The sequence below is a fragment of the Nicotiana attenuata genome, unplaced genomic scaffold (genome assembly GCF_001879085.1).
Source record: "Nicotiana attenuata strain UT unplaced genomic scaffold, NIATTr2, whole genome shotgun sequence".
Classification (NCBI taxonomy): domain Eukaryota; kingdom Viridiplantae; phylum Streptophyta; class Magnoliopsida; order Solanales; family Solanaceae; genus Nicotiana; species Nicotiana attenuata.
Window position 1 is genome coordinate 30,201 of NW_017673787.1, and position 10,693 is coordinate 40,893.

Sequence of the window (10,693 nt, forward strand, 5' to 3'; positions counted from 1 at the left end):
ATATATAAGCCAAAAAGGATATTTTTCAATGGGTATGGTTGAAGATTATTGAAAACATGTAGATGAGTCAATATACAAAATTTGAGAAAGATTGGAGGTGATTTGGACGGATTTGGTATCAAAATTCGTAGTTAAAATCGAGCTCAAAAAGTTCTTCTGCGACACATGAGTATCACACATGTATCTCACACACAGGTATATATGGATATACCTGTGATAAACATTTGATACAAATATGATACATATGTGATACACAAATGATACACAGTGTGATTCACATATCATTTTTTCATGTTCATCTTCTACTTCGAATTTTCAATTCAAACCATCTCAAAACTCCACCAAATCATTCCAAAACTGAGATTCAAGATCTTTAAGATGTACCCAATTTATTCTAATAATACCCACAACCTTTATTGGCTACAAATAGTTACTTGGCTAATATTGGTAATATTTGGCTAATATTAATAATATTATATGAATTTGCCAATTTTTATAATAAGCTACTTATAAATAGAAATAGCTGATAGTTTTCCATAAGATTTGTGAATCAGTGATGATTTGTAGAACTAACTAAATTTCTACCTTACTCGCTGGCCACTCAATAAGGTGAATTGAGAGCAAATTTTATAGATTCAACAGAAAGTGAAAGGAAAATAAAGCAAAATGCAGGAGAAATAGGGGGCCTTAGCAGTAAAGAAATGGTGATTCAAACGTGTCACATATAGCTAACCCAAAGGCTAGTCGTAGCACCACATAAAGTAACAATAATGAATTACTACTTACTAATTCCAACATAGTTAAGCCTGCTTAATCTGCTTTTGATAGTCCTTTATATCTTCGAATTGATTGGGCTCCAATTTCACCGAATCAACTATTAGAACGGAAGGCAATGGAACTAACTTGAAAAATATCACTACTAAATTTTCCATACCATGACATTGTATGAATATAAAATATCACTATTGTTTTATGACTGAAAAAGACCTAGATTAACTTCATGCTAGAAATCAGCCATTCATATTTAATTGAAAAAGGAAAAGATAAGATATAAATAATTTAAATTTGAAAATGGAAGAAACATTGTGTACATCAAATGACCAGGCGAAGGAAAAATGAAAATAAATAACGAAGGAATTAATTCATGGGAGTTTTAATAGCTCGCTTGGTTGGTTGCTTGAACTTTCATATTATTGATGATGCTTCATTCTCGGTAAAAAAAATTTGTGTGACCTATAGGTCAAGTGTTTGAGTCGTAGAAGCAGCCATTAATATTAGTACATTCAAATCTCTCTATAACAGCCTCGTTTGGTCCAGATTTGTTTTGTGTTATAGCAAAGTGTTGTTATCGAGAATATATATTATAACATAGCATGAAAATTAGTTCCAAAAGAAACTTGGCTTTTATAGTGAATAGTTGTTATACAGCGATGCTGTTGTAGAGAGGTTTGACTGTATTAGGGTAGGTTGTCTATATTACACCTTTTGGTGTGCAACCCTTTTTCGAACTCTGTGTAAATACAGGATGCATTGTACACCGGATTACCGTTTGATGACGCTTCATTCTCCGCCTTAAATCCTCTCCGCCATTTAAAAAAAAGGAGTCAATTCAGGGGCGGTGCCTATAATTCCAAACGGAAAATCATTCGAAAATAATTGACGCCATCTGTTGAAACACCAATGTCTTACCAGCTTAATATGTCCAACTTTGTGAATGAAAACAATGGGTTAATGTGGGCCCTTAAAATGTATTGGGCCCTGGAAAAGAGAATAATTGGAGTGAGGTTAAGAATGGACAATATCACAAACAGATGGCCTATTCTCCAGAAATGCAAACAAACCAACAAAATATACCAAACTACCTTCGAAAAGTCAATGTCCATTGCCTCAAAAAATTTGATCTCTGGAATTATGCGACGGCAAGATGATAAGGTTAGTCCTTCTAAACTGTCAAATTCACAATTTTTGCTAAATTTTCCAAAAACTTTCAGCACATCAATGTCACTTCCTATTCTAATCTTCCAGACTCATGGTCCATTTCTGTCCCAAATTAGTTCATCAATTACCTCATTTACAATCAACTCCCAAATTTTCTTTTGCACATATTTAGTGTTTACATCAATCAATAAATAAGTAAAAATAATCTTGTACTGTATTATATTTTTATCAGTAAATTCTAGTTAATACATATATATTTTTCCCTGATTTAACGATAATAAATTAATGAGTTTAGAGTAAACACAAAATGTAAGCAAATATTTTCTTTTAACTTCAGCCGCTTCGACTTAGATACAATATATTTGAATGAGGTGATGATATTTTCTTGAGTCGAGGGTCTATCAAAAATATCCCCTTTACTTTCACAAGATAGGGATAAGGTCCGTGCATATATTATTTTTCCCAGACCCTACACTGTGGAAATATACTGACGTATTATTATTGTTGTTGAATAAGGTGATGATATTATCGGAGAAAAAGACATTGCAATTAATGCATTATTACAGGTGAACTATCTTTTCTCAACCGTATGCATAAAAAAGTGTTGTCATAGTAGATATTTTGAGACTGCGAATTATACTTTTCCTTTTAGTCAGCTATTCTCGTGATTATTTGTTTTGGAAGAGACAATACGTATTTATTGGCGTTCAGATAGCAAACTAGTTCTGTTGCTTTTTTATTTTTTTAATCATCATAAACTATGTGTTTTTTAGATTGTGTTTTGAAAAAACTTACTTTTGGTGTTAGAAGAATTGTTTCTTCAAAGCAGCCTGTGGCAGTGTTTTAATTCAGTTAGATAACAAGTTAATAGTAGCAAAACAGTTTACACTAACCTTGTATTAGAGAGAAACTCTTATCCATCACTACAAACAACCAATGAAAAACCCACCCAAATCACCTAACATACCACCGGAATCACCGGACGACACTGTCATGGAAGAAAACGCAACCCAATCCCACTCCTACAAGGAAATGCTACTTGACAAGCAAAATACTGCACAAGCGGATTATTTCGCTGCAGAACTCCAATCCACCCTAACGCAACAAAAAGGTAAGGAAACAATAGGTCCTATAATACTCTCTCACGAGGGCAAAAACAGACTATATGAACCATGGCGTTTCTCAGTTATCATAAAACTCTTTGGGAAAAAAATACCACACAATCTCCTCCGATCTAAATTAATTGATTTATGGAACCCATCCGAACAATTGATCTTGATCGACCTAGGATGGGATTTTTTCATAGTCAAATTTGGTAAAGAGGAGAACCTAGTGAAGGCTATACAAAAAGGACCATGGTTCATATCAGGAAATTTCCTCTCAGTAAGAAGATGGGAACCCAAATTCGTCCCACAAGAAGCGACTCTATCCTTCACTGCAATTTGGGTAAGACTACCACAACGACCCACCAAGTTCTATGACAAGGAAGTCCTAGAAAAAGTGAGCAGGAAACTAGGGAAACTCCTAAAAATTGATACGTGCACTTCAGCCACTCTCAGAGGAAGATATGCAAGGATATGCATACAGGTACCCTTGGAAACACTAGTTGCTACCTCAGTCACAATAGGGGATCATAAACAATTGGTGATCTATGAAGGGGAAAATGTACTATGCACTGGTTGTGGAAGGATAGGGCACATCTTGAAAGGATGCATGCATAGACAAAAACAACAACAACCACAAATGCAAGAAAGTCCAGAGTGTTCAAATACTAAGCAAAACGATGTTTCAGGACATACTCCAAACAATGAGGAAGAAGAAGAATGGAAAGTGGTCTCCTTCCCAAGAAGACGTAAAAAAGAGTACAACACAAAGCAAAATGAAGCAACAGACAAGAATAGAAAAGATAAACAATCAACAAAGCCAGAAGGCATCAAAGTGAAAATGTTCGACGCTACATCCGGTAAGTTCCTTGATACTCAAACTTTCTGATACACCAATAAATCTAACACGTTACGGGAGATGGACCGGATCCAACCCACTACCTCAAAGGGACAACAAATTGGACAATAAAATGCAACCGGGCAGCCCACAGGAGAAAGGCCCAACACAAGTGCCAAACGAAAAGCGGACCCAGGAAATAACCAAATGCACACAAATTACAGACATGGGCCCACGACACAAACAAAAGCAACGATAAACCCTATAGTCAGTAACCCAAACCAAAAGGACACTAACCCACATCCAAAGTCAACCAAACCCAAAAGCCAAGATGAAAATCAAAAAGGGCAGATTGGGCCACCCATCACCTCTGGGAAAATAGACCTCATGGTAGATCACAATGATAACCACTACAACACTACGTCTCCCCTACCAACACCAACTGGAGGAAATCCCTCCATGAAAGACCAAGAGCCAAAGTTGTATAATCATGAAATCTTCAGTGATTTGACAGAACCCATCAACTCAACCGGATATCAAAATAATCCCATGCCCAGTGTATCAGACACAAACCCCAAAACAATAACCATGCCTATCGATCCAACTTCACAACTGCCAGAAACGTTTGATTACCCCAATACCTCACCTTTTATTACCAACCCAAAAACGGATAGGAACAAGAAACCCAAAAATGGAACCAAATCCCAAACCCCCAATCTTTCTAACCTCCATCCCGCCACCACCGGACCACCTACCAGCATCATGGCTGGAGCTGGCACTCCATGGTCAAGCCCTAAGCTACAATTTTCACCTAGGCGACCAACCGATCTCTCTAATCATACAGAACCCAGCCCATCTGGCAAGGGTAACAGCAGAAGCCTTAAACAGGGGCTTGGGGATGCTTGGAGCACAAATGTGGTAGTCAGTCATGGAGCAGACCCACCCAGCCAACATGCGCCACAACAACGATCCATCTATCCAGGACAGGATTCAGCAGATTTTCAACAGTATCCTGTTTTTCCCAGACCCAGCAGTAGAGGATCCCTATGCAATCCCCCAGTTCACAATACTCCAACCGAAGTCACCCCAGAAAACTTCACCTTCAGTGCAGGAGAAGCAGCAGCAATCACCACAAGAGAAGCAACATCAATCGCCTCTGGGGAACATCTCCAAAGGAATTTCAACAGCTCTGGAGCTATTGAGGAACAACGAGGTGCCAGTGGACCACGAAATCGACAACCTAGTGAGAGTGGAATCACTGTAGTTGGAAGCAGTAAGGGCTGTGGAATTCAGCGTGGAACACAGCGTGACATTGATCCTACTTTACCCAATGATCCTAGTTCGTTGCGGAATGGACTTCTCATCTCACCTGAACCAAGGTACTCTCAAACCCCTTCTCACCCTAACCCCAGTGATGAGATCCCAACAATCTCAACACAGAGGAAGAGATGTGATGCAACCCCAGGGCAGGGAAAAGCATCAACAAGCACCAGCCCTCCAACAATGAACCCTCTAATGAATTTCATAATATGGAATGTTAGAGGGGCAAACAGTGCAGAGTTTAAGAGGCACTGCTCAGAAATGGTCAAAATGCATAAGCCTATGATGTTGGTTCTCCTGGAGACCAAAATGGCAGACCACAAAAAGCTTACTGAGGAGCTATAATTCGACATGCACATTCAGTTCCCTGCTGTTGGCCACTCTGGAGGTATAGTGATTATGTGGAGGGATACTTCCCTCCAAGTTGATGAGGTAGTTGTCAACTCTCAAGGTATCCATGCCATGGTCAAGGTATTACCCTCAAGCCCACCCTGGTTTTTTTTGGCAATCTATGCCGGTAACCACATTGAGGATAGAAGGAGATTCTGGGATAGTCTAGTTGATATCTCCAAAACACACAGAGGAAGTTGGTTTGTGGGTGGGGACTTCAATGAAGTCCTTAAAGCAGAAGACAAATTTGGGGGAAACCCTATGAACACCCACAGAAGCAACTCTTTCTGGAATTGTATTAACAACTGTCAAATTGTAGACCTAGGGTTTAAAGGTAGTAAGTATACTTGGTCTAACAAGAGGTACAAAAATAGAACCTATCTAATACTAGAAAGAATTGACATATGTCTTTTTTTAATAACCATTGGATAAATGAGTACCCTGAAGCAAATATAACTCACCTACCCAGGACCCAGTCTGATCACTGCCCCATGCTTGTCAATCTAAGCAATAACAGTCCTAGTCCTCTGAATAAACCCTTCAGGTTTGAATCAATGTGGTGCAGCCACCCTCTATTAAAACCTAGGTAGGGATTGTTTCAAGCCTGACTCTACTTTAATCCCTTCCACCACCCTGTTCAAGCTTAATTCTCTCAATTGGAATAGGCATACCTTTGGGAACATCTTCCACAAAAAAAAAGAGGCTGCTAGCAAGAATAGCAGGAATCCAAAAATCCTCCCTCTATCCCACCAGTACCTCAATGCAAATCCTTTAAAGCAATCTTATTGAGGAGCTCAACTCTATCTTGAAAAATGAAGAGGACTTTTGGAAGATGAAGTCCAGAATCCAATGACTCTCAGATGGAGATGCCAACACAAAATTCATTCATACCTCCACTTTAAATAGAAGAAGAAGGAATAAAATCCTTTCCCTCCAAAATGACTCTGGTTAGTGGATGCTGGGGGATGGGGAGATCAAGCAAGCAATCTCAAAGTTCTTCAAAGAACTCTATACCTCCTCCCTACCCCAGTCTTAGAATGGCTTATCCTCCACTGAAATTCAGGGTCATCGCCTCTCTCAGATTCAACAATTAATAATTGGGATGCCTCCAAGGGATAGTGAAATTAAGAATGTCATTTTCTCTTTCAAGCCTTTCAAAGCTCTTGGGTCAGATGGTCTTCACCCTTTCTTCTACCAAAAATACTGGGACATAGTGGGTAAGGATGTCATCTACTTCTGCAAAAACTATTTCTCCACATCAACTATGGACCCAGTCATGAATGAAACCCTTCTGTGCCTCATTCCAAAATGCCCTCAAGCCACAATGATCAAAAATTTCAGACCCATAGGCTTATGTAATACTGTCTACAAGACAGTAACAAAAATCATTGTCAATAAAATCAAGCCTTACCTCCCACAAATCATTGGGCCTAGTCAGGCCAGCTTCCTCTCCAACAGAAAAGCTTCAGACAATGCCATCATAGTCCAAGAATACATCTCTCACTTTGGGAAAATGAGGGGAAAATCAGGTAGCATGATAGTAAAGATTGACCTGGAGAAGGCTTTTGACAGATTAGAATGGTCTTTCATTAAGCAAACCCTCCATGCCCCTTCAAATTCCCAAACACAATCATCAACCTCATCATGTCATATGTAAGCTCCTCCTCAATCTCTGTAATTGTCAATGAAGAGCAAACCACACCTTTCATGCCCACAAGGGGCATTAGGCAGGGACATCCCCTATCCCCTTACCTGTTCATAATGTGTATGGAAAGACTTTCCAGAGACATTGACAATAATGTCCTTCAGGGGGAATGGCACCCCATCAGCAACAGCAGAAGTGGCCCCGAAAATATCTCATCTCTTCTTTGCTGATGATCTAACTCTTTTTGCAACAGCTAACCAATCAAGTTGCAATACAATCATCAATACTCTCAATTCTTTCAATCTAGCATCTGGCCAAAAGATCAATCTCACTAAGTCAAAAGTATGCTTCAGTGCTGACTGCCAACCTCATCAAATGGAGCTCATTTCAAACACCCTCTCCATAAAAGCCTCAGTAAACTTTGGAAAGTATCTGGGGTTCCCAATCTTCCACAAAAGACCCACTTGTAGTGACTTTCAGTTCATTATTGACAATCTCCACTCAAAAATGGCTGGGTGGAAAACAAGCATGCTTAACATGACTGGGAGGACCACACTAGCAAAAGCATCCCTAAACTCAATCCCAAAATCATGTCATGCAATACATCAAGTTGCCAGCAAAAACAACCAAAGAGATTGATAAAGTTCAGAGGAACTTCATCTGGGGCACTACTGCCACTAATAGAAATGCACTTGGTTTCTTGGGACACAGTCACAAAGCCTAAGGATAAGGGGGCTGGGAATCCAGAAAGCTGAGTTGAAAAATAAAGCCCAGCACTCAGGCCTTGCTTGGAGGCTATACCAGAATCCCATAACTCTTTGGGCAAAAACTCTAATTGCAAAACACTGCAATTGGAGGAAACCTCCCAAAAAAGCTAAGTCCCACACCTGGCAATGCATCCTAAAAGGATGGGAAACATGCATGAAAGCAAAAAGATGGGTAGTGCATTCAGGGAACAGAGTTAAATTTTTCAATGACCCTTGGATAAACAACCTCCCTGCTATAAGGTCTGTAATTCATGGTCCTCTGACAAGAGAAGACTTGTCCAAAACAGTTGCAAATACTCACCAAAATGGAACTTGGGATCTCTCCACTCTCTCTATCACCATCCCCCAAAATATCCAAAATTCCATCTATAACACCTTCATTCTACCCAACCCAGTCAAGGAAGACAGAATGATCTGGGGAGCTGCACCAAATGGTCTTTACTCCACAAAATCTGCCTACTCAATATTGGACCAAGGGCAGGAAACCATGATCTATAATTTTGCATGGATTTGGAAACTGAAAGTTCCCAAAAATATCAAATCCTTCTTCTGGTTACTTTTCCATGAAAGGCTACCCACTGGAGCCTATCTCCACCATGTTGGGGTACAAACAGACCCCATATGCCATCTGTGCAGCCAGGCAAATGAAACATCAGCACACATTTTCTTTGAATGTACTAATTCAAAAATCTTCTGGCAAGACATCATCTCCCTTAACACAAAACCAGTGCTCCTGTTCCTACTTTCACCACCAGAGATTGGCCAACCACTTGGGCGTCTCGTAAGAAGAAAGCTTTTAACAACATCATTGCTTGGGAAGAGCTCCTCCTTTTCTGTTTTTGGCAAATACGGCTAACAAGGAATAACAACTTTTTCAATAATAAAAAAGACAGGGCAGATTCAAAATGTGCAATTGCTAAGGCCACTGAATATGTTACAATGATGCTGGATAAAGAAACCATAAACAAAAAGGTTCTCAGGGTAAAATGGGAACCACCAAACAACAACTCCTATAAGCTTAACACTGATGGAGCTGCAACTGGGAATCCTGGAAGGGGAGGGCTGGGAGGAGTCTTCAGAAATGCAAGTGGAAACTGGATTTTGGGCTACATGGGCTCAATCCAATACACAACTAACACACAAGCAAAATTACTAGCACTCCCAAAAGGACTGCAAATAGCAGAAGAAAGACAGCTCACACCTTTGGAAATAAACATTGATTCAACAGAGGTAATTAGAATGCTAATCAATGGAAACCTACATTTTGACTCACTTATTTGTGAATGCAGGTCAATCGTCCAAAGACTAGGCGTCGTAGTGGTGAAGCACAACTACAGGGAGACCAACAAAGTTGTTGACATGCTGGCGAAGGAAGGCACAAGGAAAAAAATTTTGAAGATATTTTTGTAACGACAGTTCCTCAGGTGATTGTCAATCATGTACTTTGGGCAGACATCACAGGAACTGTGTTTGAAAGGAAAATAACGGATTGTAATATTACTAACAATAGCCTGGTAGAGGGGGGTCTCATGTACCCACCCATAAACACTCATTTTGTACACCCTGATGGGTAGTTTGTTTTAGTTATAATATGCATCCGCTTAACCAAAAAAAAAAAACATGTTAATATAGTACAAAAGCACCTAATTCTACCCGCATAATTAAATGGTTAAAGAATTTAAAACTTACGATTGTTATCTTTATTTTCTTATTGCAAGGTAAATTATCATTTCAATATATAACGGAATTAAGCTAAATGTGTTTGCATTTACGGTATGATTAAAAATTAATATGGGAGGTTGATAATAGGTGAATTAGACTATAATTAGACCCTAAAGAACCACATTTTTGTATAGCTTTGTTGTAAAAAATGATAACCAAATGCTCTGATTAGTGCTTTTCATGCTTTGCAGGCTATATCCAACGAAAGAAGTCGATAGAGCAAGTTTGGGATCAATTACGGAGAAAAGGAGGCCAATCAAACAATGCCCAAGAAATGCACCAAGTGAAAAGTCAAAGGAAGGCAGAAGTTGGCCTGTCGCGGTCAGACTGTAACCGCGGTAGGACCGCGGCAGAGTAGAGATGAAGATTCAGAGACCACTTTTGGCCCCGGTCCCGGCGTAACCACGGTGGGACCGCGGCAGAATGCGAACTAGCCAGGGGCAGGATTGTCAATTCAGGAAAAAATTTGTGTAAAACCCTTATAAAATGTAGGATTTCGGCTACATTAGGTCAGATTTGTTTAGAGAGTACTTTGGGCAAGAAACACAAGTGTGAGAGATCACCCAAAACATCATACTTCTTTATTTCTTCTTTTCTTGCAATTTTCCATGACAAATATTTTCGTAGTTTATCTTTACGCTGTTATGAGTAGCTAAATACTTTAGTCTAAGGTTTTGATGGAACCTATTGAAGGATGAACTTCTTGATTATGTTCATATAGTTGCCGGTCAATCTCTATTTGTTCAATTACGTGTTTATTGTAGTTAATTGACAGGATCCTCAATTAGCTGTGCCTATTTAGTGTGCATAACTCGGGAAAGAGTGCATATTTAGGTAATTATTGAACAACACCACTCCCAAAGTATAAGAGGGATCTATAATTGCGGGTTTAAAGGCGGGATTAGGGATAACGAAGCCTTGGGTGTGATCTAAAGTGAGCTGTAATAATCAAAGCCAGCTAGCGTAGCTC

The 10,693-nt window shown here is 39.4% G+C and overlaps 1 protein-coding gene across 1 annotated transcript; it reads left to right on the forward strand.

The window, feature by feature from the left end:
* The first annotated feature begins 1,761 nt into the window (after nt 1-1,761).
* Nucleotides 1,762-9,601, forward strand: LOC109217291. The gene is made up of 3 exons (XM_019381524.1): nt 1,762-1,932; nt 2,455-2,504; nt 9,291-9,601. The coding sequence occupies exons 1-3, from the start codon at nt 1,792-1,794 to the stop codon at nt 9,409-9,411; spliced, it is 312 nt and encodes a 103-aa protein (XP_019237069.1). The 5' UTR covers nt 1,762-1,791; the 3' UTR covers nt 9,412-9,601.
* The last annotated feature ends 1,092 nt before the right edge of the window (nt 9,602-10,693 follow it).

What these genes read in the sequence shown, in the direction of transcription:
- LOC109217291 (XM_019381524.1), top strand. Translation starts at nt 1,792, where the DNA reads ATGGACAATATCACAAACAGATGGCCTATTCTCCAGAAATGCAAACAA. An exon ending in TGCGACGGCAAGATGATAAG is followed by an intron (nt 1,933 to 2,454) that starts GTTAGTCCTTCT and finishes TTGTTGAATAAG; the next exon opens with GTGATGATATTATCGGAGAA. An exon ending in CAATTAATGCATTATTACAG is followed by an intron (nt 2,505 to 9,290) that starts GTGAACTATCTT and finishes TTGTGAATGCAG; the next exon opens with GTCAATCGTCCAAAGACTAG.